The 27,269-nt window shown below is 43.2% G+C and overlaps 1 protein-coding gene across 1 annotated transcript; it reads right to left on the bottom strand.

Annotated features, from left to right (window-relative positions):
- Nucleotides 1-1,189: 1,189 nt before the first annotated feature.
- calcrla (calcitonin receptor-like a) lies at nucleotides 1,190-26,794 on the bottom strand. The gene is made up of 13 exons (XM_035174528.2): nucleotides 26,573-26,794; nucleotides 9,878-9,986; nucleotides 8,357-8,510; nucleotides 7,878-7,988; nucleotides 7,363-7,475; nucleotides 6,566-6,657; nucleotides 6,344-6,470; nucleotides 5,990-6,143; nucleotides 5,810-5,870; nucleotides 5,331-5,397; nucleotides 4,372-4,590; nucleotides 3,379-3,420; nucleotides 1,190-2,345 (listed from the first exon to the last, which is right to left on the bottom strand). The coding sequence occupies exons 2-13, from the start codon at nucleotides 9,950-9,952 to the stop codon at nucleotides 2,124-2,126; spliced, it is 1,437 nt and encodes a 478-aa protein (XP_035030419.1). The 5' UTR covers nucleotides 9,953-9,986; nucleotides 26,573-26,794; the 3' UTR covers nucleotides 1,190-2,123.
- Between the last annotated feature and the right edge of the window lie 475 nt (nucleotides 26,795-27,269).

Raw genomic sequence — 27,269 nt, 5'->3', positions numbered from 1 at the left:
AGCGATGAAGAGGTTTGGGATTTGAACGTGTGAAACGAGTGTAACAGGGAGAAGGTGCAGTTTATTGATCCGCTCCGGACGAAACCTGTTTCAAACTAAATGCTTTTACAATGAATGTGCTTTTGAATTTTGTTAAACCGATGAGACATGACGATCACATGATCACATGTACATGTGAAGAAGACTGTGTTCAGACTCATATTAGCACAATGTGAGGGAAAAACAACAACACCCTCTCATTCATTTGAATGGGGTCACTGCATTGTTGTGGACGGTTGCCCAAGCAGAAACACATGGGGGATCATCGAGACCACAGGATGAAAGGACTCTGCTGCAGCTGCAACATGATTTTCCTCGGAGTAGAGAAAGTACATGTGATGCAAATTTAAAGAAAAATTGAAAACCCCCCAAAAATTGTTGAAGCGTCATCATCATCATCATCATCGCATACTGCTCTTCAATATTGACAGGTGTCACAGCTGTCGTGGTTTTATTCTTCCTCATTTTAATTTTAGTGATCAAACTTTCTCAGCATTGTAAGTTTCACATCATTTTTATTTATTTTTAAGCATTTCCACTTCTCTTTTCTTACACCTGGTTGAAAGCGTTATCTCACTGATCGTCATTTCTCTCCACACCTGTCTTTTGTAGCACAATGGCACAAGACAGGTTGAATTCATAGCTGAAGCTAACAACCCTCCATTTTCTTTAATTGATGTACCAGTTGTTTCTCAGAATTCAAATAGTTTGACGCTATTTCTACTCATTTCTTTAGCACAAGTTAAAAGTGAGATCACTCATCGCTCACTGTCCCCAAACTTGACTTGTTTAGTACATCTGCACTGCAAAAAAAATGGGAAACTAGAGCTTTTCATAGCTGAAGCACACGCAAGGTGATGTCTGCTCAAAGTTATCTTCCCAAGTTACAGGCGATTTAGTGGAAAAAAACTAAATGTGACTGACATGCAAACTGACTCGATTCAGCTAATTGGTTTTAGCTTCGTCTGGATTATAGAAAGCATGAGGGGATGTGCCCCATTTCTAAAAGTATAGCTGCACTATGAAGGAACCGGTTCATGGCTCGTACCAACCATACCCCCCCTTTTTAAACACAGTGCTGTTTTCGGTCTGAACAGCCAGTCATGTTCACATCACACAGAGAAGGAGAGTAAAGGCTAAAAGACAGCAGTGAACAGGAATGTGATGCGTTTATGTTCAGCGGAGCCAGGTCACCGTTACATTCAAGTATGACGAGCACACATCGGAGCACACGTGACTTCCTGATGGCTTCTCGGTGATAACGTTGTGTGGACAAGTCACGTTTACAAAAACTATACCGTGTGGATTCAAAGGACGCACACGACAGTCAGGGTCACTTACAGTAAAACACACGCCGAGAGAGTTAGCTCGATGAAATCTCTCACACCATCGTCTGCATTGACTGCACATGAAGGAACAAACGAAACAAGAAATGCTCTTAAAGGTCTGAATGAAGCCTGCGACACTTCAAATGTGTATTTAATTGACCGATTGTAACTTTATGTAATGTCTATAAATACTGTGCGGTATTTAATTCTGTTTTCACGTATAAAAACAAAAAATATGTTCATGATAAATTAGGTTGACTATGTGAAATATATAATATATGCTTTAATATATTACGATGCACCTGTTGGATGTCCTGTCTCCTTTTGGATTCTGTCTACGGTGGCAGGCAGGCAGGATTTCGTGGTTTGGCACTAAAACCATGTCAGAAGAATTTACAGTGTAACTAAAAGGCGTTGTGTGCACGACGTGACCCCGTGAGGATAATCGAGCAGCTAATGTCCATCCGTTTGAAAAAAAAAAAACGTTTCATCAGCATCTCAGTCTGAGTGAAGCGGTCCAGTTGCACGTTGTAGACCAGAGCTCACCTCCCAGTTCAGTTAAAGGGCCTGTGTCGGTGTGAGGCGGGTGAGAGACGGGGGTTCACACACGTTTTCCTCTCTCGTTTTCTTCTTACGTTGTGACTTCAGGAAGCGGCGAGTCCCCCTTCCCCCCCCGGCTTCCACAGAGCTCCGAAACATGCTGCAGTTTTTTTACAGGTGGGACAGGATGGGTAGAGTTTGATAAGAGTGTCTCTGTCAGGCGAGGGGGCTGTCTGACTTCAGGACGGAGCCGTCTGAGTCGTGGCAGCTCTTCCCGTTCATGTGTTCACTGTGGCCGTCGATGCTGTAGCAGCCCTGGACCTCTGTGATGGAGGAGGCCGTGTAGGAGGCGGAGCGCAGGGCGTCCGAGTGGTTTCCTATGCTGCTGCCAAACTGGATATTGTACTGGTTCCAGTGCCTCCTCAGAACTGCCTGGACCTGACCGGAGAAAACACACATTTCAGTTATTAACACAACTGTATTGGGATCATTAGGAGTCTCGGGCAATTTAAAATTTGTATTTATAAACCACATAAATGTTGTTTGGTGTCTTTTATTCAGCACAACATTGACTTTATGACCAGAGAATATTTTTTTCACTTTGAGATATTGTATCAACACACATCAAACTACACAAAAAACACAAAATGATATGGAAAATTTTAACCAAAAACAAGCTAGACGAAGCATTTTGAAATTTGTGAAGTCACAGCGACCGTGACCTTTGACCTATAACCACCAAAATGTAATCTGGTCATTCTTCAGTCCAACTGAACATTTGAGCCAAATTTGAAAAAATTCTCTCCAGGCATTCTTGAGATATCTTGTTCACAAGTACACAAGAATGTACGGAACGTGCGGACAAACATCCCATAAACATACAGCCTCACAACTCACCCTGAAAATACACATTGTCAGTTAAGGTCCAGATTACAAAGCTGAGATAGTAAATAGTGAGTCATTAAGCTCTGGGCTCAATGCCATGACAAGAAATACAAATTACAACTCTGATCTTACTATTGTAAATAATTTGAATGTGTAGAATATTTCCTAAAATGTGGAATTATGCCTTTATCACAGTGTTTTGTTCTCTCTTCCTTTTCATTTCAAATGATCGTATTTACATCTGGACAGACTCATAGTCTCTCTTTTATCCGACTCGTCTTCCTCTCAGCTTATTAAGTGGCTCTTCTAAGACGTTCACTTCACACGGAGACAAGCTCCTTTGTATCCAGATCAATCACCTGCATAATTGAAAGCAATCAGTGAAGGCTGGCCAACAGTAAACCTTATTGAGTCTGCAGCAAAGCCCCGGGGAGCTGAGGCTGTTTGGACATGAGCCTCCTCCACCACCCTGCGCTAATGGCAAGAGGAAGTTGACAAGTCTGTCCCTGATCACCAAGAGGAAAAAAACAAGTGTATATGTGCACGTAGGTCCAAGTAAAAACGATATTCAAAGGGCAAATCTTACTTCTCCGTTGAAGAAGCAGAAGATGGTGGCCACCAGCAGACCCTGGAATGAGAAGAGAAACAGATCACCCACTTTAGTCACTGGTCTCAAGCTCGTTGAAACAGTGGATAGTTATTTGTAGATCATATTCTACGAGGTCAAACTGTATTTTGGAGTTGATTCAGCCTGTTGCTCAAGATGTTCTCTGCCCACGCTGGGAGAGCACAGGATGATCAGATAACACATCGCCAACATGCAACTGATTTCCCCCCCCCCCACCGTCTCTCCGCTCGGATAATTCATGCCTTCCTTCCTGCTGTTCTTCACCGGGCTACAACATAAACAAAGTCTCTTCAGGGGCCGACAGGGATGTTTGGCTTCGAACTAAACGCTCTTACGAAATCTTGAGGAAATGAAGGGGCTTGTCCACACAGCCGTTGATTTGGTAAACATCTCTACACTGGGAGATAGATTCATCGTAAATCATAAACATGTAAAAAGGACAACAGGACTTTACACACAGTAAAGTTTGAAATACCAATCTAAAAATACATACGCCAGGCATGTATTTAAACAGCATGGCATACGTTTATACAGCTGTGTGTATATTTATAACTCCACAGAGGAGGTCGTGTTTGTGCACCGGTGACACTCGGTGGAGGGATGAAACACGGGCCACGGAAAAATTCATAACATTTTTGTGGGAATCTGTTTAAAGTAGCGGATGCATGATTAATCTATAACTGTCCTTAATATTGCAAGGGAGGGAATATTTCTACATTTTTGTAAATGGGATGTAACGACTGTAATGTCAGACACATCATGGTGTTTAGATCGATGATAATCGGAACAAAAATGTGCAAATTCAGACTTCTTCCTTTTTCTTTTTAAGATCTCCAGAGACGTGAAGGATACAAAGGCCCTGGCCGAGGTTTTTCCATTCCAGTTTCTAAATGAAATGTTCCAGGAAGCTGGGATCAATCACACAAACCAGACTGCTACGCCTTGTCTCACCTGGTAATGCATGAGTATGTGCATGATGTAGTCGTAGATCTCAGAGGACACCCGTCCCTCTGGCTTGTAAGGCAGCAGCACATACTGGATTCCCAGAAGAGGCACCAGGATGAGGGTGGCCCTCACCGCCTTCATGTAGAGACTCGACTCCGCCTGATGGGTCACCTTCAGTTTGGTGATGAGCACTCGCACGATGTTCAGCAGGAAGAACAAATTCACCTGCAGCAGAGGAGACATTAATACGTCACACTGATGTTGAGGCTGTTAGCTGCTGTCAGCTGGTTTAAGACTATGATTATATTTTCTTAATCACAAAAAAAAATGTGCCAATGAACAATAACTGACCACAGAATACACCTCAGACAGTGAAAGTCAAAGGTATAAAGCTCTAAAGAACAGGGTGGTGGAGGATTGGATTTCACCTTGGTCCCAAATGAAAACTATAAATGTAACATAGTCTATATTTGCTGTGGTTATTTTGAAACACTTGACAGACTCATACTCTTAACATTTGAAATAGTATTAATAATCGCCGCAGAATTCAGTTCGTGAACATGAAAAAAAAACTGTGGAAACATTTGTGAAGTCTGCTCGTAAACATTAAATCCTCCGAAGAACCTTCAGGGACCCAGATTTCTCTGAAGTGTGCCTGGCTCTACCGATTAGGTGAATTCCTTGAATGCAAAGCGGGCCTGGGGGCAGTGGGGAGATCCTCAGAGAGGCAGATGCATTGATTTCACAAGATAAACACAATTTTGTTTTGCATGTTATGAAACTCTGTCCTGCCCCCCCACACAGTGTACACTCGGAAGAAGACAAAATCAGCTCATTGCTGCTCGTTGCACAACAAAAAAAAACAGTGCACCGAGTGTAACGTGGGACTAATCTGTTGCTCTATTTGAGTAAATTAACATTTCTGTCATTTGCTTCCCTTTAATTGATTGAAATCAGATTCTCACCAGAAGAGCAGCGCAGATGGGACCGTGGATGATGTAGAGCAGCGACGTTTTGGAGCTGATCCAACAGCTACAGTGGGAAGGAGGACAAAGGAGAAGGGTTTACACAACAGTGTCGATGCATCACATGACAGATGACCCATACTGCAGATCAATGGGCGTTCTGAGAAAGTGATCTGCATGAACAGGTTGGGAGAATTCATGCAGGTCAGCCCGGCGGAATGTGCACGATGCAGATAAACACCCAGCAGATCATTTAACGTAATTATACTCGTCCGTTTTGCCAGATCAACTGCATTTCACAAGTTAAACTCATTTTAGGAAGGATATTCGCATCAAGGTCGAGGATTTTTTAAGATAGAGAAGAAAGACACATTTTACACTTTCTCCTACTGTACAAGAATAAAGTCAAAATACTTTGGATAGCTCTCTGCCTATTTAGATTTGGTACAAACTATATGAAACCACACTTGAAAGCTTACTTGTCATTGTAGTAGTAACTTCGAGCAACGGCATGTATGGTCGCCGGGATGAGAGGAAAGCCTGCAAGAAAAAGTTTTATGTTTATTAGCATTAGAGCCGAGTTGCTGTTAAACTACTTCAAATACAGTTTATCACAATAACGGAACATGTAGGAAATTCGGCCATTATCTGGTACGCACCCCAGCCGAGGAGGTAGTACCACATCAGATGCTGCTTCTCAGCGAACACGGCGACCACGATGAGCGTGTGCAGGTATATCCCCTCACACAGCATCCAGAAGTAGTTGCAGCCAAATAGGTAGAGATGAATGAATTGGGACACTTTGCAGCTCGTCTGAGGAAGAGACACGTGCACATTGAATTCAGACTTTCAGTTATAGGACATTTAATATCTGGAGCCGTGTTTAACCTCATTTATGTTTAAGTCTGAAACTAGGACGACAAAGGGAACAGCTCAAGTTGAATTTGTAGCGAAAACAATGATATGATTGTGTAGTTAACGATTAAAGAAGGTAAATAAACACTTCAACTCACTGGATTCCTCTGAACCAGCTCCTGGTTGTTTGCCACTGCTGTCAACAGGATAATGGTGATGACAGAGTTGAGGACGAAGGAGAAGAAGAGGTTTTTGTGAAGCGTGATCCTTTGGCAGCTCAAACTCCTGCAAGAAGACAAACGGACAACGTCACATCACCGTGCTGCTGATTTACACGAGGGCATGAGATTAATGTGCTTGATGAGGTTTTGTTGGCTCACTTGAAATGGAAGAATATTCCGAGGGAGACTAAGAGGGACGTCAGGGACAGTCCGTGTCCTATGAGGGCTAAGTAGAAAAGATTCATCGCAGTCTGGGAGGAAACAAAACACAAATTAGATGATCTGGATCTCATTATGACTTCTGCTGTTGTGAGACAATCTATCACACTTGTGTCATCGGGATGTTTTCATAAATCCACCGCACTCATCCTATTCCTTCCCACACCAATTTATGTAACAGTGAAATGCTGGAGTGCAGTTTATCGAATTCTTAATGGTGACTGTGGTTGGAAAGTGGATGATAAAGGAGAAACGTCTCCTTGGTCCCTGGAGAAAGTTGGACTGTGACTGTGGTGACCCCCTCAACCTTTCCCACTGATCCTAGTTCTGCTCCAATCTGCAATGTAAGCTTTGGATAATTCTAGTTGATGGATTCTAATGCAATTCTCAACAATATTCCCATGAACACTTCAGCCTTTTTAAAGACACGGAGGTCGTGGGCTCCAGACGTGGACTGACATGGAACTTTCACGGCAACCAGAGGACGAATTCCTCTCACTTTACCTTTCATTATTTTATTCTTGTAACCCCCCTCACTACATGTAATCCAACATGAGCCTGACATTTGTGTTCACTTGTGTTTTCATGTCATCTGATGCGTGTAATGTGCACGTTAGTGACCTTTTTGTCTCCTATCATCACTGCAAACCACACAGTGCAGTAACTGCCTTCAGAGATCCAATATATTAAAAGGTCAGCGATAATAAACAAGGACTCGTATCTTAAAAGGCACTCACCACTCGGACTTCACTGGTGTGTTCATTGCAGCGGGTGAAGTTGGTCCATGTCCGGTTGCTTTCGGGATGCAGGAACCAATGACCGGCGTCAGTGCAAATCTTTGTGACCATCTCTGCAGGGAGAAATAATACACAGAGTAGATGTGAGACCACAGCTCCCAGTGTATTCATATGTGATGGTTTTGATTCTTTTTTTCCAAACTCTGATTCTCCCCTGATATTAAACAATGTTTCCTGAAAAATAAGAAAAACCCAACTCAATCCAGTCATGAGGTCCATTTATTGTAGTGTTCAGACTCTAATGCATAGATTTTTATGTCTGTTTCATGTTCTCCACTATAAGTTTAATTCTTCTAAGTGAATCAAACTCACAGATAAAGGGGCATTCTGCTAATTCTACAAGTGAATATCAGTTTATGAGTCACATGAGTCACTTCTCACCAATATGAAGGAATAAAAAGTCAGATTAGCTCGGCCACTGCTGCTCCGCTGCGTGTATGAGCCACATATCTCACCTGAAGGATCGAAGTCCTGGAAGTAGTCTGGGCAGTGCTGCTCTGAGATGACCCCCGCCCTGGTGTCGTCCCAACACAGCCAGCCGTCCCACGTACGATTGCACAGGGGCTCTGGAACCGCAGAGAGCGTGTTAGGGGGCGTAAATGTTTTGATTTATTCATTGTTTAGAAGTTACGGAAGCGTATTGTATTCATTTGTTCTGTTTTTCTGAACTAATGAGATCAAACTCCTTGTACTTTCTGTCTGATCCATCCTGAAACCCTCAGGTGCCTGTGCAGAGCCGACAAACTAATAATAATAATAATAATAATACACCAGTATTCTCCCAATGTGTCAAACCCAAACCTTACACTCTGCTTAATAATAAGAGATTTTCTCAAATACTTTCCAATTAGACTGAAGCAGTTATTTGGACCAGGAAAATAATGAATAGAAAAAGCTTAAAGGCAAGAAGTGTTTTTCAGTTATTTCTTTGTACCTTGTCTGCTGTTGGCGCTGTCCTTCATTATCTTTTGATAGCACTCGAACTGGGCAGTTACGATCTGGTTCCTGGTCTGTCCCATGTCGTGGTAGACGTTGGTCGGATGCTGGTGCTGAGTCTCATTGACCTCCATACTCGCCTCCACGAAAAACTGCAAGGAGAGAGGTTTCAGAGACATTACTCCCAAGTAGGGGCATCACAAGATACGGTGGTTCTCTTTTCCTGACTCCTAACAGCATCTCCTTCACATCTTTCCTTGTCCCCATGACGTTTGTGGTCAAGTGGTTAGGAAAGGAGATTATTTCGACTCTCTGACTGCAGCCCAGGTGAATGTTAGTGTCATGAAATTCCCTGCGGGTGTTCCCGAAATATCACATTCACAAGAACACGAGGTCTGCGTGACCCTGACCTTTGACTTTCAAACCACAAAAAGGAAAACAAGTTCATCCGTCAGTGCAAGTGAACGTTGGTACCAAAGGTGAACGGATTCCCTGGAGGCCTGAAAACATAATGCCATTCCCCAGGGCTGTCATGGTATCAGATTTTTATTAAACGATTATCGTGGCCAAACAAGAGCAATATTACGGCAATATCTACATGGAATTAAAATAATAATGGTAATATTAGGGCATCCCAGTCTGCTCTGAGATAATGTAAAGTTAAAGTTAAGTTGTTCCTTGGAATGTGGGAGTAGTATTTCAATTCTTTTTTTTTTGTTGTTAAGTAAAGTTACTCTAGTTATTCACCTAATCTGAATATTTCTAAATGTATTAGATGGATTTATCACAACTGTCATGATAGGTCGGACTAACTTGTTTAACGTGAACTGACAGAATAAGTTAATGTCACTTGCCATTTTTAACTTGACAAAAAATAAATGCAACTAAGTTTTAAGTGAAACTAACAAGTAGATATAATTTAAACATAACTTGAGACAAAAGTCATATTTTCTCCACTTTTTCAAGCCAGTTGTTTTGAGTTAGTTTAATAACTTTATCAAAGCTACATTCAGTATTCAGACCGTGTATGAATCTGAATTCTACATCTGCTGTGTATTTTGACTCAGTGGGGACGTATTAAAGTGAAGCAGTCATCTCGCCCTGCGTCTGGAAACAGAGTCTATAACATACACAAGCTTCCATTAAATCTATTTGCGCTCCATGGAAAATATGACATCACTTCAGAGACACTGCCAAGACACTTGCAGCTTTTATTTATTGCACAGCAGATATTCCAACCTGAAGCGGCTTCTTATTTCTCAGTAAAATCTCCAACATACAATAAACAAGTCAAAAAAGGTTTCCTAGTCACGGCTGAATATTAAACTACAGCAGTTATAAATAATGTAGATACTTTAATTATTTTCTGTGAATCATAAATATAAAGGAGACACCAGAAAAAAGACAACAGATCTGTCTTCTACCAGCAGGACACATATTCCTTCAAGCTGCTTTTATATTTGATATATCCAGTGTGTGTTTTTTAACCATTAGCTTGTGTGTCTGTGGACCGTCCTACCTGTGTAACATCACACAGCAGAATGAGTGCCACCACCCAGCTCCGCCCGATGCTCTCCATCTTCCTTCTGGCCATGTCAGGGCTGCTCGATGATCGGCCAGCGACAGACCTGGAACAGAGAATCGACAGTTGAGCGATATCATTGAAGGGAAAGATCATTTCATTCACAGCGTTTTTTGTTTCTCCAGCTGTTGATAACAGTCACACATGTACGTTGCATTAACGCTTGGTTACGTGTGCACTTGGTGGGTGTGTCCCAGGCCTGGTCAGCCTTCACACCACAGACACAACGACAACGATCGCAGTTTCACGCTTTGGGACACACAATATAGCCGCCCTCCGTGCTAACATGCTAACGATCAATGCAAAGCTTGAGAGAAGTACATGGGAGATGAAATACACAACCAGAGGAACACACACCAGTTTATCTGCCTCTAACTCCTCTTTCTCATTAATTAACAGGATTAAATTGACCAGTGCCTTTTGATTAAGTGTTTGTTTAAACACAATTTTGATTGGCTGCTGCCTCCATTGCCTCATGAACTCTCCTCAACGTCAGCTGTGTGGAGCCAACGCAGCGCCAGCAACACAATTTGTCTGTTACTTATAATAAATAACTTAACAGTGATATATTACTTGTAAGTAAGTGCCACAATAGAAAACACACACGGAAATAAAGGTTGAAGGTGAAATAAACTGAGGACAGATTGATTGACATGTGGATAACACGTCCTCGTGGATAGTGACTGGTGCTAAAACAGTGACGTGACCGTGACACTCACTTTACTCTGAAATATTGTTCTTGCTGTTTTTCGTGCAGTTACTTTTTTACTTTCAAAACTGTGATGTCGACTTGACTGTGGTTGTAAAAGTCAAACGTATCTTTAAACAGGAACGGGATCAGAAGATAAACACATTATAAACTGGATGATTCATCACCTCCAAAATGTCACCGTTACGGCTCCGCAGCACATGGATCTACTTTGACCTGATCTGATCTCGGCATGCTATCATTAAACGTGAGGTCAATACCAACAATGTTTGGATTCTGGCTCAAACAACCACACAGCTGACACAATGTGTGGCTGGAATCAACCCAACGAAAGGCCGCTCATCAAAGAAAGTCCTTGTTTCCCTGACAAAAGTCATGTAAGCACAGCTGAGACTCTGCTGCGTGCTCTGAGCACCACAGACAGGACAGCAGTTAGTGGGATGGTCACACATTTCATTTGATAAAAGTCATGATGGTGTCTCGTCCAAGCAGAATCCCGGAGAGTCGGTTGCGGCACAGCTGCAGGCCACACGGATTTCATGTCACGGCTGCTGCGTACAGCAGATGAGACAAAACACAAGTGGAGACATTATCCCTCAGGTGGTGAATCTGTGCTCTGCAAAGAACTGTGGGTGCACCACTGTTCAGGCAGCTCTACAGAGTTCAAGCCTGCGTCAAAGAGCTCAAGCTCCGCATCCGCTCCACTTCATTTCCTGTAGAATGTGGAGACTGCCACTGACAATTTTACAATATCATGTGATTTTATCCGTGAACATCGCAGGATCTTTTATTTCCTGCGACAGGTGACTACTGTCACTGCAGTTTGCAGGAAACATTATTATTATTTATAACAGACGTGACAGTTTAGAATCTTAATGTTAGAAATAAACAGGTAAAGAGAGATCAATCAGTCGATGGGTTGCCAGGGAACGTCATGTGGAGATGTGCTCACCCAGAGTTTGAAAAAGACATAACTCGGACTTAATGAGGACATTTACATGAAAATTGTTTCGTGGCTGGTTCCATCCACTATGTGGGGGTGGGCTCATCAACTATATATCTGATTTCCTCCTGGACAAAAGGTGTTTTACTTGGTTTGCAGCAAGTTGCTATTTTCTCTCAATGCTGAAAAGGTCCATGTACAGTATCAGCGAACAAGATATTGTGGTGACGTTCTTTTCTTCCATCTCATCCTCTTGATGTGAACCAAACCTCAGCTGCTTGAAGACCTGCACTGGTCCAGAACATGTCCGTATACTCTCATTTCCAAACAGACCTTATGAATCGTCTCGTATGAAGTCAAGCAGCTTTACTCAGCTTCCACGTTTGCTGAAAGCTGGAAAATTAATGAGCCACTAAATAAGGAGGAGGCAATGCGGGGGGGCATCAGTCAGCCCTTCACTGGGGGATTCAGAGCCTTTGATTTCCCACAACTCTTCCCTGCTGCTCTGTCCCCAGAGGGACTGACCCGGTACCTCTGTGGGTCTGTTTCAAGTTAAAACTGCATTACACTGGAGGGGGGGAGGGAGGAGGGCTTACTGAAAGTGGGACTGTAAAACATTATAGTGACATGCAAATTAGAAACAGCCAGGGAAGGATCAGCTGCTCGGCAAATGCAAAAAACCCTGCAACACACACACACACAGTGCTCTACTTTGCCAAGTCCCCCAGCTGTTTCCTGGCAAGAGCTGAGTTTCATACATTAGCCGACTGATACAGGGGATATAACTTGTCAGATGGACACACACACACACACACACACACACACACACACACACACACACACACACACACACACACACACACACACACACACACACACACACACACACACACACACACACACACACACACACACACACACACAACAGACGTTAAAGACTGTTTTCCCAATAGCTGCCTGAACGTTGCCTACAACTACGTTAGTGCAGATTTGTTTCTCGTCCCCCTTTTTGTTTGCTTGTTCCTTATTTAAAGTTCGTGGTCCTACAGAATAATTTCATTTTTAACGGTGGTAGAGAGGAAGTGAACCTGAGCCTCTCGTCTCGATGGAATCCATTTGTCACGGTGGGAATTTCCAGCATGATATTGTGTTCATTTCTGCCCTAAATGTCTTATTCATGATGGAAAAAGGAGCGTACGTTTTGAGCAGTTGATGTTATTGACCGGCGACGAACAAACACAGCAGCTTAATAGTGATTGGGTTTGATGCTGCACAGCCAATAGAGAGGAGCACGGCCTTGTTTCCAATGATAGAGTCCTGGGTAATGAGTTCCATGAAAGAAAAGGAGGAAGGGTGTTTAAGAGAGTATGAGATGTTAATTCTGTGTGTCCGAAACCAACGCCGACTTCTTCTCTCATGCAGAACGTAACTAATTTATAACCCACAACACTTGGCTCCAGCGCAGGAAGCAGCGGGACGTCCCAGGCTAACATGAACCGTACTTAGGGCTCAATTAGACTCTCTTACAGACGTGTACAGAGACAGCTGTGCACACCACGGAAGCACAGTTGTTCTTATTACTTTATAATCCACTTTGTGTCCGCATATATGGACATATGGTTCCATATATACCCAGAAGACCTGCACACATGACCATTTATCTATAGCCTGGCTCCTCCAGGAATTATTACATAATTATTACATAATCGTTTGTGTCGTTAGAGCAATGCACCTCTTCACATGACCCCCTCTTGCGCTAGTGGCACATTGGTGGGTGAGCAGACTCAAGGATGCAGGAAGCATAAAACTAGCCTTAAGGTCTTTGCTCACCAAGTCCGTATTTTTTGGAAGTAGGAAATAAAATGTGGAGCAGTGAGGTCCTCTCACTTCTTGAAATAAGAAGTAAAACTTTGAGTCCATGCAATCCTGAGAGGAAGGCAGGGAGGATGACAGTTTCATCTGCTGATCAAGGGGCAGCGGAATGATCCTGGTTGCTTCCAAGTCTGTTTCAGAAAGTTGGTCCAAAAAATGTGAAAAATGCAGCAAATCTAATCTGTTGACAGGCAAAGGTTTCGAAGTCAGATGTGTAAACGTCACTGACACAACAGGAGATCTTTTTTGTTTTCAAACATGCGACAATTTTGGACGAAAAATACGAACTTGTCGTGCAAAGACCATTGGCCCCTGTTTCACCGTTTTCAGACTTCCAAGAATTAACTTAAGCTGTTTTCAGTGACTTTGGATAAAATTCAATATTTGTTTTTTCATCTACAGTCGTGCTTCATTTCTTTGCCAACTAAGAATTCACGTTTCTCCAGATGTTCCACAGCAGTAGTTCGATTTGTGACTTATTTCTTTAAACACAAAGAGAAAAAGAGACAGTTAGAACGTGTGCAACCATTAAGGAAAATTATGTGTTGCTTTAACTGTTCGCAGCTTCCCTGAAATTCACACCTATATACATCAAGACAGTGTGTTCCTCTGCTGACCTTTCCCTGGCAGCTCCAGAACAAATCTGTGGGAAGAAGATTTGTCTTCTATTCCGAGGCTGAATAATATGTTCTACAGATGTTAAATAACTAGGTTTCATATCAGGTCAAAAAATGATTTGCATGTCAGTTCTTGCTTCTGCTTTTACAGCTGTCAGATCACAGCACAATGTCATTATTTGCTTCTCCTACCAGGACACAGATTGACATACGTCCACAGCAATGTGATACCAAACAGATAAAGACAACAACGAACATGAATCATTTCTCCACCAAACTAAAAATCCTGATACATCATGATCCATGAAAATGTTCTCGCAGGTCGAAGCCGAGCGAACAATCCTACCACAGACGCACGGCACTTGATTATCGATCTGTTTGGTTCCATTGAATCCACCCGAGGACAATGCACTCTGTGGGTGGTCCACTATTATTTGTAGAACCTCAGTGTTCCACACAAGTGGTGAGTCACGTACACTTTGCACAAGGGCCAACAGAAACATACCTGGAAAAACAGCCTGTGCATAACAGCTGCTGTGTTCTCACCCCCAGTGGCAGAGCTCAGCCTGTACTTATCAACTCCCACTGTCCCCACAGACACGCTTGTGCCGTAAACATCCTCTTGTCCTCACAGGATGTTTGGCGCCCCATACACCCAGTTCCATTCTGTGGCATTCGGATGTTCATTAGGCTGGTGAGGGCCCATAACATCATTAGTGCCTTATTGTACGGCAGGATACAGACTTAACAAGAGAGGGGGAGAAACCAGGAGAGCTGATTAAGAGCTGATTAAGACCCTGCATGCAGAAGAACAACGATCGATACATAAAGTGTGTGCTGCTCATCTGCTGTTGTTCATGTTGTCACGATTACTCCTAAACTCAGACTTAAATACCCTGAAAACTTCAATATAGCAGCCAACAACCCTGAGGAGAGAATAAAGTGTGTGTGTGTGTTGTGACGCAAACGTCTCTGTTCTTTGTTTTGGTAATTTGTCCGTGCACACGCTCACATTAGCGCATGTTGGGTCCCTCCCTGTGAAAGCGTTGGCCCCTCTCCTTGATTACAAAGTGAGACGTCTCTGATCAGCGGTGATGTAAACATGACGCCCAGGTTTCTGTGTTGTAACGTCTCTCAGAGCAAACACACAGTGAAAACACCTGTCGACTGAACCAGCACAGCTGTGAACCACAGGCACCACGGATTCACCTTAGTGTTCAACAGACGGGCTGTTTACTGCACTCAGCAAGTTACCAGCTGAGAGTAACACGGAGGAGAGACGTTCCGATACCACTGTTTACCGATACTGACAACTTATTACATATTTTAACAGCTATGTCTGATATTATCATTGTATGGAAGTGACGATATCATAACATGGTTCAGGTTAAGCCGTTTGAAACAAAAAACATACAGAAAATGTATTCTAAAGAACTTGTTTTATTATCTAGTTTGACATTCATAACTGAAACAGAACACAAATAAATAAATCCAGGAATACAAAGCTAGAGCACTCCCAGTGTGAAATATCGCCAAATTTCTTGGCAAGCTAGAACTACACTCCTGGAAATAACTTCTTCTCTGCTCTTAAAACAGTACTTGTGCCAGTGGCAGCGCAGAAAAACTACTGTTTTGAAAAAGCCAGAGAAGAAGAGATTACCAGGGGAAAAGAAAATAACAGTTTTATCTGAGCAAAACTAAAACCGTTCTCAGACATGACCTGCGGGTAAGGTCGGCCGAATCGGATACGGAGTTCAACACAGCAGCAGGTTCTCTGCACAGACGCGTTCACAACAGCATCAAATCCTCCGCATTATTCAGGCGAGAGGTGGAGCAGCCGGGTGCAGCAGGCGGAGACAGGAAGTGACATATTAACTCCGCTGCGGAGATCACGTGACTCTCTTAACACAGACTCCAGTGTCGGCTTTGATCGCCACAAACTCTCTAGACATCTTCATCTGTGTCTTTTACGTGTTTGAACTTTTTTAAGGGTGATATTAAACACTTTGAATATACATGGCCCATAATCCTGTAATACTTGTGGCAGTGCACTCGAGCAATTAAACTACACTCGTGAAGAACCCCCTCGAGGACACTGCATATTTCTTTCCAGTGCAAATATTAAGAACATTTTTTGTTTTTAATAAAACATACAGCAATCACAAATGATAGTATTCTTTCTGATGTGCAGCAACGTTGGAATGTGTATTTTATTAAAACACTCCGGGGCAGATGCATTTATAAAATGCAGCCCGCAGCCCGCGGCCTCACCTTCATCCATTATTTGTCTATTTATCGTGTCACAACGCTCTCACTACACTGACTTGGTGACACAGTTATGTGTTCTGCACGGCTCACCAGTCATCTCAGCCTAACATTAACAAAGAGAGCAAGAGTAGCCTATTATGTCTAACCAAGGCCGAGCCTGGCCGTACTGTATATCTACTGAGAGATGTTACATAACAGTGTTTCTATCGAAGAACAAACTGGGATCCGCTGGATGAAGTGTGCTGGTACGCCAGCCCTCCGGCAGTGTTACGATACATAAATGCTCCCACTGACATTTCAACATTCTCCATGTATAGTGAGCTACATCCTATTATATGGATCTCTAAGTGCTCGTGATTAAAATCCACTTCCACCCTAATGTTGGGAACAGAGAGCACGTTCGAAAACCACAGGCTGGGAGAAGTAAAGAACCAATGTTACCAAACTGACACCACTCACAACGAGGACAAGCCCAGTTTTGCTTTACATGTGCAACACGGGGCCCAGGTCCACTTATGTTGTAGCGAAGCTTATGTTACCTCAACAACAAACATGTTTGTCAGCAAACAGCTTGAGTGTCTGAGCAGTGCTTCACTCTAATGAGCGAGACGATACCCTGCATCCTGTTTCCTTTGTTTTAAAACGCAGATTATAGAAAATGATGTCTAACCTCTATCTGATCGTGTCATTAGTTCGTATGATAATTCTACTGTATTTTCTTGCATGTATAGTTACTTATTCACTGCTTTGAATAATCTTAAAATAAACTTTGATTTGTGATCATCTGAGTTTGTTTGTTTGTTATTTAGCAGGATGACACAAAAACTACTCAACTTATTTTCATAGCATTTTGTGGAGGCTTGGAACATGACCCAAGGATGGAGTTTTTGTTGCAGATGCACATCAGGGGGGGTGGATCCAGGATTTCATTGTGAGATTGGGTGTTTTTCACGATTTTCAGAGATTTCTCATGGATCTGGAAAATGAGGCATGTTTAGGGGATATGAATGTGTGCAATTTGGTCCTGATCCAAATAAAAATGTAGGGAATTCAAATGTACTTTCATATTGGTATGCACTCTACGGCCGTTCCGTTATGAGTAAATCTGAAATGGAAGTGTTCAGGTTCCAGGGAGCTCGTAAGCACATTAACAGTTGATGATTGAACTTTAAAAAAAATCAATCAAACAGGACATTTAAATAAAATCCCATACTGTGAGAGATGTGGGTACGAGACCCAGGAGATGGAGCGATCAAGATAACACTGAAACTCGTGAGTGGCTTAAATAGTATGGCAGATCTGAGTGCGGTGTAATAAAGTGTCTGAATAAAGACTTTATCATCTCAGTTGTGTTAACCGAGCCCAGGACATGAGCGCAGGCCTCATACAAGCCTCCAAGTTGCCAGGGGCATCTCCAGATGTCAGGGGAAACAATAACAATCCCACACAGATGTGAGGAAGGAGAACCTCCTCAACTCTCCTCCAACCCGCAGCCGCCCTAACAGACGCACACAATGTTCTCTGCATTGACATGGCAACGGGGGGGAGGCGGGGCTCCAGAGGTCTCGTTGCGTACCAGAACCCAGATGTCTAACTATTCGTGTCAATGCATTTACTCCTTCGTTCCCATCGTGCCAACATTCTCAGGGCGAGCACGTGGTTGTACTTACAGCTATAGTGCTGAGAAGAAGAAACAGGGACTACGCTACACAAATGTAGATCGCGGGGCAAATTAAGAAAGAAGAGGCTCATACTGGTGCAAAATATTGTTACAACAAATGATGTCAGATGCTAAACATACAGCCCGTCAGTATGGGGCTCAAACCCGTGAGGCTATACGGTCAAAGGACGGATGATGCAGTCAAGTGGCCCCAGGAATTATGAAAACTGAAAGACTGTCGCACACGATCTTCGTCCAGTGAGTGTGCAGAGGGCAGGATGGTGAATGTAAATGCGTCCAGCGGAGTTCTTGTCCCTTCAAAGGCCGACCATTGCTATAAGCTTTACTTTTAAACAGTGCCCAGTCCGACAGTCTTCACATAGCCATGATAATACCGTGATCGTTTTCTAGGTAGAATAATTAAGGGTTTCAATCTGGGCTTTGGCAGGATCATCGAATGTCAACAGGCTGCCTGGGAAAAGGTTGGGCTATGAATTCTTTACCAGTTTAGTTTTTGGCTTGGACATCTACAGTATCGTTGTGCACCTCTGGATCAGGGGGGTTTTCCTATGGATTTAACTTGACATTCATTTTTGTTGGCCACTTGTGGGCAGGGAAAGAACCTGAAGACCCAACACTGACATATTATCACTTTATGTTAATAATTTTGTTCTGCTTTTGTGATGACATTTACTTCCAGAACCAGAGCCGTTCTAAAAGTGGTCACTGTTATGCTCAAATAGAAAAAAAAAGGTGAAAACCCATCACAGAGGAAATGTGTGCTTTAAATAGAGAACCAGTTGAACACAAGGTTTCTATAGGACGGGTTCTCATCCAATCTATAAAACTGGAATTTTAAGCATCCATTTAAAAACAGTGACATGCAGGTGAGTCACAGTCGAGTATGCGATGGCTTTTCAAAACACCACAAAACAGCTGAAGTCCTACTGATGTCAGCTATCCAGCGTCAGAACTCCTCCCTCGCTACGTGAGTCACAAAAAAAAAAATCCAGAGCTCTTCCAGTGTCGCCAGGGGAACCAGTGTGAATACCTGCCAAACACGGCAGCGTTATCAAAGAGGAGCAGTGGGCACAGCTCACAGATAAAGAGATGTTATCGTGTCATGACAGCTGCTGGACATCATAAAACTCCGTCCTGAGATCCGTGGCTTCATGAGTAAAGCCGAAGAATGGACAGACTCCATCTGTTTATTTTCCTCCATTTTCTCTGATCAAAATCCAGTAAAACAAAATCACAGTTCTCCCACAGCTCAAGATTCTGGGGAATATGCATTAATTTCGGTGTAATACTCTGGATTCTTCTTCTTTACAAGATTTCAGGGTATAATATTTTACATTTTACTCCATTACATTCATCTGACAAGTCCTGATTAAGCACCAGTGGATCCTCGTCTATGCACGAGTTGTCTGCAGAGCCAAACAAACCACTTCACACCTCTCATGGGGTTCTATTAAATTCACAGTTTCAGAACAAAAGCCTGAAAATTTTTTTTTCCTTTCTCTGGAATTTATTTTGCAAATCAAAGCAGGGAAGCTCGACCCGATCGCAGATGGTCACTCGAGACTCACCCTGATGCCAGGTGTACTTTACAGATGTAAATACCTGGTCCAGGCGAGCGCTGAGGCCCTGTTCATGCCCGGTGTTAACAATCCGTCCTGAGAGATCAGATCAGAAGTGGTCACCTCTCAGTTCAGGTGTGAACACATCCCACACACCCTGAGTAAGCATTTTGAGATCCGGTTACTCAGACACCATTTGGAGGTGGTCTGAGAAGCATGTGGCCACATTCCTTTTAGAATCCTGAATCCTGAGCCACATATGAAGGACCGCTTACTCCGCTGAAGTGTTTCCACTGTATTGAGTTATGTGTCCTCGCTGCCACAACATTAACACACCCCCAACATTAACACAACACCACATGATGATTTTTCAAATGGCTAAAATGTTGTATTGTAGTGGATCTCCATGCAGTGCACTGATTTATGAAGCCCCCTCCTGGCTCTGCTCTCTGTATCTCTCGCTCCCTCCAACACAAACACACTGACGACAGACACATCTGTATACTGATATGGAATCTACTTCATTCTGTCTTCACAAATAGAAATAACACATGTGTGTATTTGCATATAGAGAGCAGGGAATAAGATCCGATCACAAGTGGTCCCAGGAGACACATTGAGGATGTATTTTAGAACCAGGTGAGAGCAGATGAACAAAGAGCTGTCCACTTGGGATCTGATCTCTCAGGACAGGTGATAATACCAGGTCTCAGGGCTAAGAGGTTCCACTTGACAGCTTGTATCACGTTACATTTGGACAGAGGCAGGCTTGACTTTTCACCCCGTTTCCAGTCTTAGCGCCGGGCTAAGCTAACAATCAACATATTTATCATACAGACAAGAAATTGGCAATCGATTTTTCCAACTTTCAGAACAAGAGTGAATATGATTTACTTTCGTAAAACTCTAATGCAAATTTGGACAACACGCATGCCATTAGGTGGTTGACTAGATACCATCACATCTTCCCATTGTGACATACCATCCTCAGACATGACAAATAAACATGACCAACAGAATGGCCGTCCTCAGATCCCGAGGTCTCGCCGTGGAAAACGATCCCATTCCAGAGGCCTCCAGTCTACACAAAGGGGAAAGCATAGCACAAATATCTGGATAAAAATACACCAGTTAAAAATAAACCAGGCACCGATTTGCACCTGCGTAGCCGCTACTAATTCTCCTTGTTGGTGTTAATGTAAATGTTTTGATGTAGCTGTGGGGTTTCCAGGCTGGGTTGAAAATAGTCCAACCTGCTGAGCATGTGCTGCCTGCTGAACCTGAGGCGTACAGTACAGTCTGGTGGGAAACAGCGGCTAATTCCACCAATTCTTTCCACTACATGGAGCCACATTTTCACAGGTCACTAGATTCCCTTTGTCAAGTGCTTTTAGTGCACCGACAGGCTGAGAGCTTTACACAATAGCTTAAGCTTTCTTAGCCGGGCTCTTTCTTCTCTCCCTGTTGCTGTCTGATATTTCTGCATAACAACTGACTTGTTGCTTTTTCACAGATTTGACTTTCACGGTTGTGTTTGTTGCAGCGATTAATAGGACATTAAACTGGCATGCCGCCTGAGGGGGGAGGTTTCTCAAAACAAACCTGCCTGAGGAGTTTAAATGGGTGTTTACATGTTCATGCTCTGATGTTATTTGGAGATAGAAACAGTATAAAGTGGGACATTTGCCCTGAGTCATCTCCCTGCACGCTATCTGTGCAGCGATCGCTAATCCTCACTGTGTTCAGTGTCATTCTGTCCATCTGAACATTACCAAAACCACATGTCACACTCATTCTGTGAGACTCTTGAATTCTCGAGGTAAGACATGATTACGACATGATAAAATTATACTGACACTAATCAGACAGAATAACATGGAGGAGCAGCAAGGTAGTGAGATCGCTGCAATGTCCCACTACATCTTTATTCCTCTGGTGGCAAAGTGATACTAAAATCAAGAAATAGAAAAGGGCTGAAAAAGGAGTTTGAAAACTATTTTCTCACAGTCTCATTTTAAATAGGCCATCATTTTTTTTTTGGGGGCATTTATCAGCAGGGACCACTGGGCCTTCCAGGTCTGGTTTGTGTGAGTGTTTGAGTGTGTGTGTGTGTGTGTGTGTGTGTGTGTGTGTGTGTGTGTGTGTGTGGTTCCCCAATGGTATTGCCACGACAGAAATAACCCTGGAGCTCGGTCAAATTCACAGCTGTTTTAGAGACGGCCCAAAGGAAGCCAAGGAGGAAAATCCTCGCTGTGGGCCCTCGACTTGACCTCCAAGGGAGCGATTCACGTCACGACTGCCAGGCTCAAGTTGCTCTGTATGCCGCGGGTTTGTGTAACAAAATCATTTAACTGCTTACATGTGCTACTATGAAATTAGAGTCCAAAGGTCTGAAGTATTAGGGTTTTTTAATTGGTAGCATTCAATGGCACCGGCCAACAAAGGATAGGATTAGAGAGAGATCAAACCCGAAAGATCAATTTACTGTCAAGCATGACACAGTAAACTCACATTTGAGAAGCTGGAGTAAGAAGATTCAAGACATTTGGACAAAAGCTAAATCATTTCTGATAAATTTTGTTTTGTTTGGCCAATAAATAAATCCAATCATGCTTGATGCCCAGATAGCCACGTCGGCAGTAGATCGTATGTAGCTATGAAACAGCTTTTAACTTGATGAATGGGCACAAACAAAGGCTTTAAAAGAACAGTGGGGCTATTGAGATCTGAAAACAGTCAAATCTATTGGACGTAGGAGTAACATGATTTTCACTTTTATGGGAAAAAAAAATCACAGAACATGTGATTCAAAGAGCAGATTTATGCTGTAGCCTCAAACACATGGACTTTAAAAAGTTAATTTAGTCCCTTGTTTTCCTTAACACATGTGCTACAGAACAATTAATAGAATGGTAAAGTATTTATTAAAACCATAGACTGTATACAAAAATGGAAAATGTGTTTTCGCGAGGAGCTGTGATAATGACCACGATAAAGAATATGTACAATAAAACCCTGTTTGGTTTTTTTTAAAGGGGAACCAAGCAATTTGGGACTTTTATCAACCTTGCAAACCAATTAACTGCACTAATATGGAGAGGGTTTTTGGCACGGCTTCCGGCCGCCCGAGTTTGACAATAATAACAGTCACATCTTCACAGTAGAGTAACTTGGCTAATTGGAGATCCAACAGCAATGTCAGCCGCAGACATTTGCTCATAGCAGCAGAAAATACAGAGTGGAAACAGAGTGCACTGAGTGGAAAGGGAGTTCTTCAAAACCGGAAAATCTCTGCGCTTCCTTTAACAAATTATTCATTAACACCCTGTTCTGTAAAATCCAAGAATAGAATAGGGTAGTTTTGTGTTATTTGGCTGTAAGACCTTTAACTGCAAAAGGATGGTGGTTCATTACTGCTTTATGAGTAACGATTATACAGTGCAGCAGGTTCACCTTTGGTAGATGAGCAGACACACAGACTCTCCGAGGGACCATGGCAATTTGTTTAGCTCACACAAACATGGAGCACCCTTAGAAACCACACAGCCTCTTTCCACTGTCCTCTATCCTCCACAAAGCTCCGCAGCTCTCACTGCCAACCTCTGCAAAGCTTCTCTGCAAAGCTCCTCAGCTGCTGCATCTGCAGATATTAACCCATGAAAGGTGCCGTCAGGGAACCCTGTGTGCTGAAATTAAAAACTGGATAGGAAAAAAAGAAATGACCCTTCATAATGTATGAGCGGAAAAAATGACCTGAGCAGAATTCACACACACACACACACACACACACACACACACACACACACACACACACACACACACACACACACACACACACACACACACACACACACACACACACACACACACACACACACACACACACACACACACACACACACACACACACACACACACACACACGAAACTGAATCCAGAACCTGAGGGGAGTGCTTCGGGACCGGTGCATATGTAACCTACATCACTGAGCTTTTGTGTAATATAATAACTTCAGGCTGAGGTAAGCCAACAGGAAGAAAAAAGAAAACCACATGTATACGTGTGTTACTGATTTGATTCAAATGGAGGTCACATCCCTTGGTGAATAAATGTGAGAGAGAGGGAACACAGCAGACCATGAGCTGCAGGGTGCAGAAGCCTAGAGCGCCTGGTTGATTTATGGGGGTTAAGTTCCATGAGCATCATCATTACTCTTGGGACTGAGTGTGGTGGTCTTTGTATCAGTCAGTGGAGGTTAGCAGCATTGTTTTGTAGGAAGGAAGTCCAACACAATAGCACTGGATTAACTCACATATAATCCCTGCATAGAGCAGGTAGAAATGAAATCATCCCGTGACCCTACACTCAACGCTTGTGCACAGCAGAGCTACTGTATGATCGTATCAGCAACAGCGTGAAGGAGATCCCACTGGCACAGGCCTGTAAGTGCTATTCCATTGGGACTAGACTTATCATACCATGGAGATATCCAGGGCTTTGGAAGCTATGCAGCCGAGACCTTTGTCTGCGGCACATTTAATAGCTGTTTTCTAGACCCGGGCAGTAAACACTCAGCGTGGAGGTTGAAAGTGGTGAGTTGCACGACATTCCCGCTGCCCAATCAGCTCATAGTATTTAGTGTAGGCTCTGGCAATTGGATGTTGTCAAAGCAAAAAGGGCCTCACAGAGCCATCTGACAGTGCTGCCAACTGGCAGCTTTGACACGTTCACTGTCCAAAGTGTCCTGAGAGGCGACATGCATCGACAGTGAGGTCCAGACTCAGTAATATCAGGATTACTGTGTGGTAACAGGAGGGGTGTGCGATATTTATCATCTCATATAATGTCACATACTCATTTTGCTACAAAACTAACCCTGACAGTCACTTTGTCATGCAGCCTATGGGACAGACTACTGCACATGCACCCGGAGAGTGCACCTGAAGATAAGATTGTGTAGCTGCCTATAAATGCATGAATAAAGTTTTAAAATGTATGAAAAAACTGCAACAGGAGGTAAAATGCAGACACCACCAGCCTCACATTATATGATGTTACATTTGAATGCTAAACTTGGATCCACTCACACGTCACAAATCCTTAGAGAACGTTAAGAATATGAAAAGACTCGGGAGTCACGTGTCCACTGTCCACGACCGACCTAAACCTGCAGAGGTACCAGCACAATTTTACATGCTCAGCAAACTTTGGCAGAATAATTCTGCAAAAAACAATCAAGAAAAGCAACAGATGACAAGAAATAAATTTGTAGCATAGCAAAAGACATAAGTGCCATTTCATGGTTGAGAGGAATAGTCTCAAACAACCTTTGTCAACAAGCAGCAGTTGGTTCTAAAGGTCAAACAATAATTGTTTCACCTAACTATATCCACAACTTTTTCTTAACCAGGCAATTTTAGTTTCCCAAACGTTACTGTTTGTGGTTTTTTATATTGTGCAGGAGGAAATTTAAAATCTTTGGAACAAAGTTTAAAGGACTAGTGTGCAGGATTTAGTGACGTCTAGTGGTGAACTTGCAGATTGCAAGCAAGTGAATACCCCTTCCTTCACCCCACCCTTTCCAGGCATGTGGGAGAAGATTTTTTTTGTGATAGATTTTCATACAAAGTCAATGTAAAGACGAAATTAGATGCACATTTCTTTGGTTATTCACATATGTGTAGCTGTGCCCTGAACTTGCGTTGCTTGCGTGGGTACCACAAGTAAACACAAATGATCCTGCGCCCACACCCGCCTGAGTAAGTGAACGCCGCAAAAGGTGACATAAATTCAGCAAATTTTTTAAAACACACCTAAGAATATCGTATTACATTTCTTCAATAGATCCTCTAAATGTTACACAGTGGTCCTTTAAAGGTCCATTGCTAAATATCACTGAACACCTGTTGATGCTGTTTTCTTACATGTGTGCACACTTCATCACTAGATATCTGCAGTAGCTGTACAGCTTCAGCAGAACCGTATCAAATTGACAGGAAGTGTTCTTTCATGTGCAGAAACTCCAATGTGTGAATAACCAGGATGCTTTTGCCGGGGCTCTGTCATCACCTTCATAATGACGCCGGCGCGTCTTTCCTCAGCAAGGTTTTATACATCCAGCTGTAACCATCGTCATCAAATCCTCCTCCTCCTACACATCACCATCATTCAATACCCTCGTCCCCTGTCTCTGTTACTGTCCAGCCCACAAACTTCCAGCTTGTCCAAAATCTGCCGATTATGTAACCATGCAGATGGTTTAGCAGCCAGTGGAGCAGGGGCTCTCATCAAAGCCTCTGCACTGAACCACCGCTGATTCCCAACCCAATCAGTGGGAAGAGCCGGGGCACGTTTCACCCTCCATACCCTCTCTCACTGTGATTATTGTTGTTGAATCTATAGAATCTGTACATTGGGTGGATGGGTGGTAAAGTGGATGTACAGTATGGAGTCCACCAACAGATGAGTCAGCCATGCAGGCGTTAGAAACCGTATTAAACCCTTTGATGTTAGCCTTTGATGTTAATTATCATCTGTGCGCTAATAGAGATCCTGCAGAGTTTAATTCCCGTTTTTAAAAGAAGGGCTTTTGCGCATTTTTCCATGAAGCGTGAACAGCCCGCATCCCCCCAGTGCATCGTGAGCAAATCCCTCCATAAAACGGATAGAGGAGAGCCCTTATCTCAGGATACGCTGGGATCTATATGATCGTGCACCATTATGGACAATCGGGTCCATTTGGGCAACACGTCCACATCCCGGCTCTTGACAGAAGGACCATGCAGATTAAGTGGAGCCGGCTAAGGATGCTCGTATCCCCGGTGTTTCTAATGGATCGAGGACACACGATCCGGAGCAGATACACGGGTTTGAATTGACCTGGATTAAAACACGCACTGTCAACTCCGAACTGATTCCGTGCTACTGTAGTTTTTTTTTTTGCAGGATCAACACAGACAGTCACGCATCGCACACAAACTCACGGTGGGGGTTTTGCAGCGCGTCCTTCCTTCCAACGGGGTAACAAACAAAATCCAACCGCAGCAGAGGAGCTCGAGTCCCCGCAGAGTGTCCTCGTCCTGTCGGCTTCGCGGCTGCTCCACACACGGCGGCTCTCCGGCTCCCAGTGAGCGCAGCAGCACTCGGGCTGTCAGGTTGACGTTGGAAGGCAAACCCACCACTTCCTGTTACATCACACCGGAGCCCACAGCTGAGCCGCTCTCGACTCCCACACTCTTCAGGTTGCAGGTTGGGCTTCACGCAGGGGAACTCAGCCTGAACTTCTTGCTCATGGGCACTCCAGGAGACACGTGTGGATTTTGGAGTTGTGTACAGTCCCTAAAAAAATATACCTAATTCTTTTTTTTTTCATGCATTATATCTTGAGAAATTCTCCACATTTTTTAAGAAAGTGGATAAAAAACTGAACTGTTAATCCGTTCTTCCTTGGCCAACACCCCACACTCCCACCAAGTTACAATAACACTTGGCTCAGTCGTTTTGTGCGTAATCCTGCAGCAGTAACACCAGTGCCAAGGGCCAACAACCCCCTTACATTCCATCAGCACACACTGAATGGCACACAGAGATATCAGCCATCTGAATATGCCAGATTTTTTTATTCCCTGGTGTGTTGATAAAAATGTCCAAAAAAAAAGCCTTGAATTGTTATGAGAGATG

This window comes from Hippoglossus stenolepis, chromosome 13 (assembly GCF_022539355.2).
Source record: "Hippoglossus stenolepis isolate QCI-W04-F060 chromosome 13, HSTE1.2, whole genome shotgun sequence".
Lineage (NCBI taxonomy): Eukaryota > Metazoa > Chordata > Actinopteri > Pleuronectiformes > Pleuronectidae > Hippoglossus > Hippoglossus stenolepis.
This window is presented reverse-complemented; position numbering and strand designations above follow the sequence as displayed.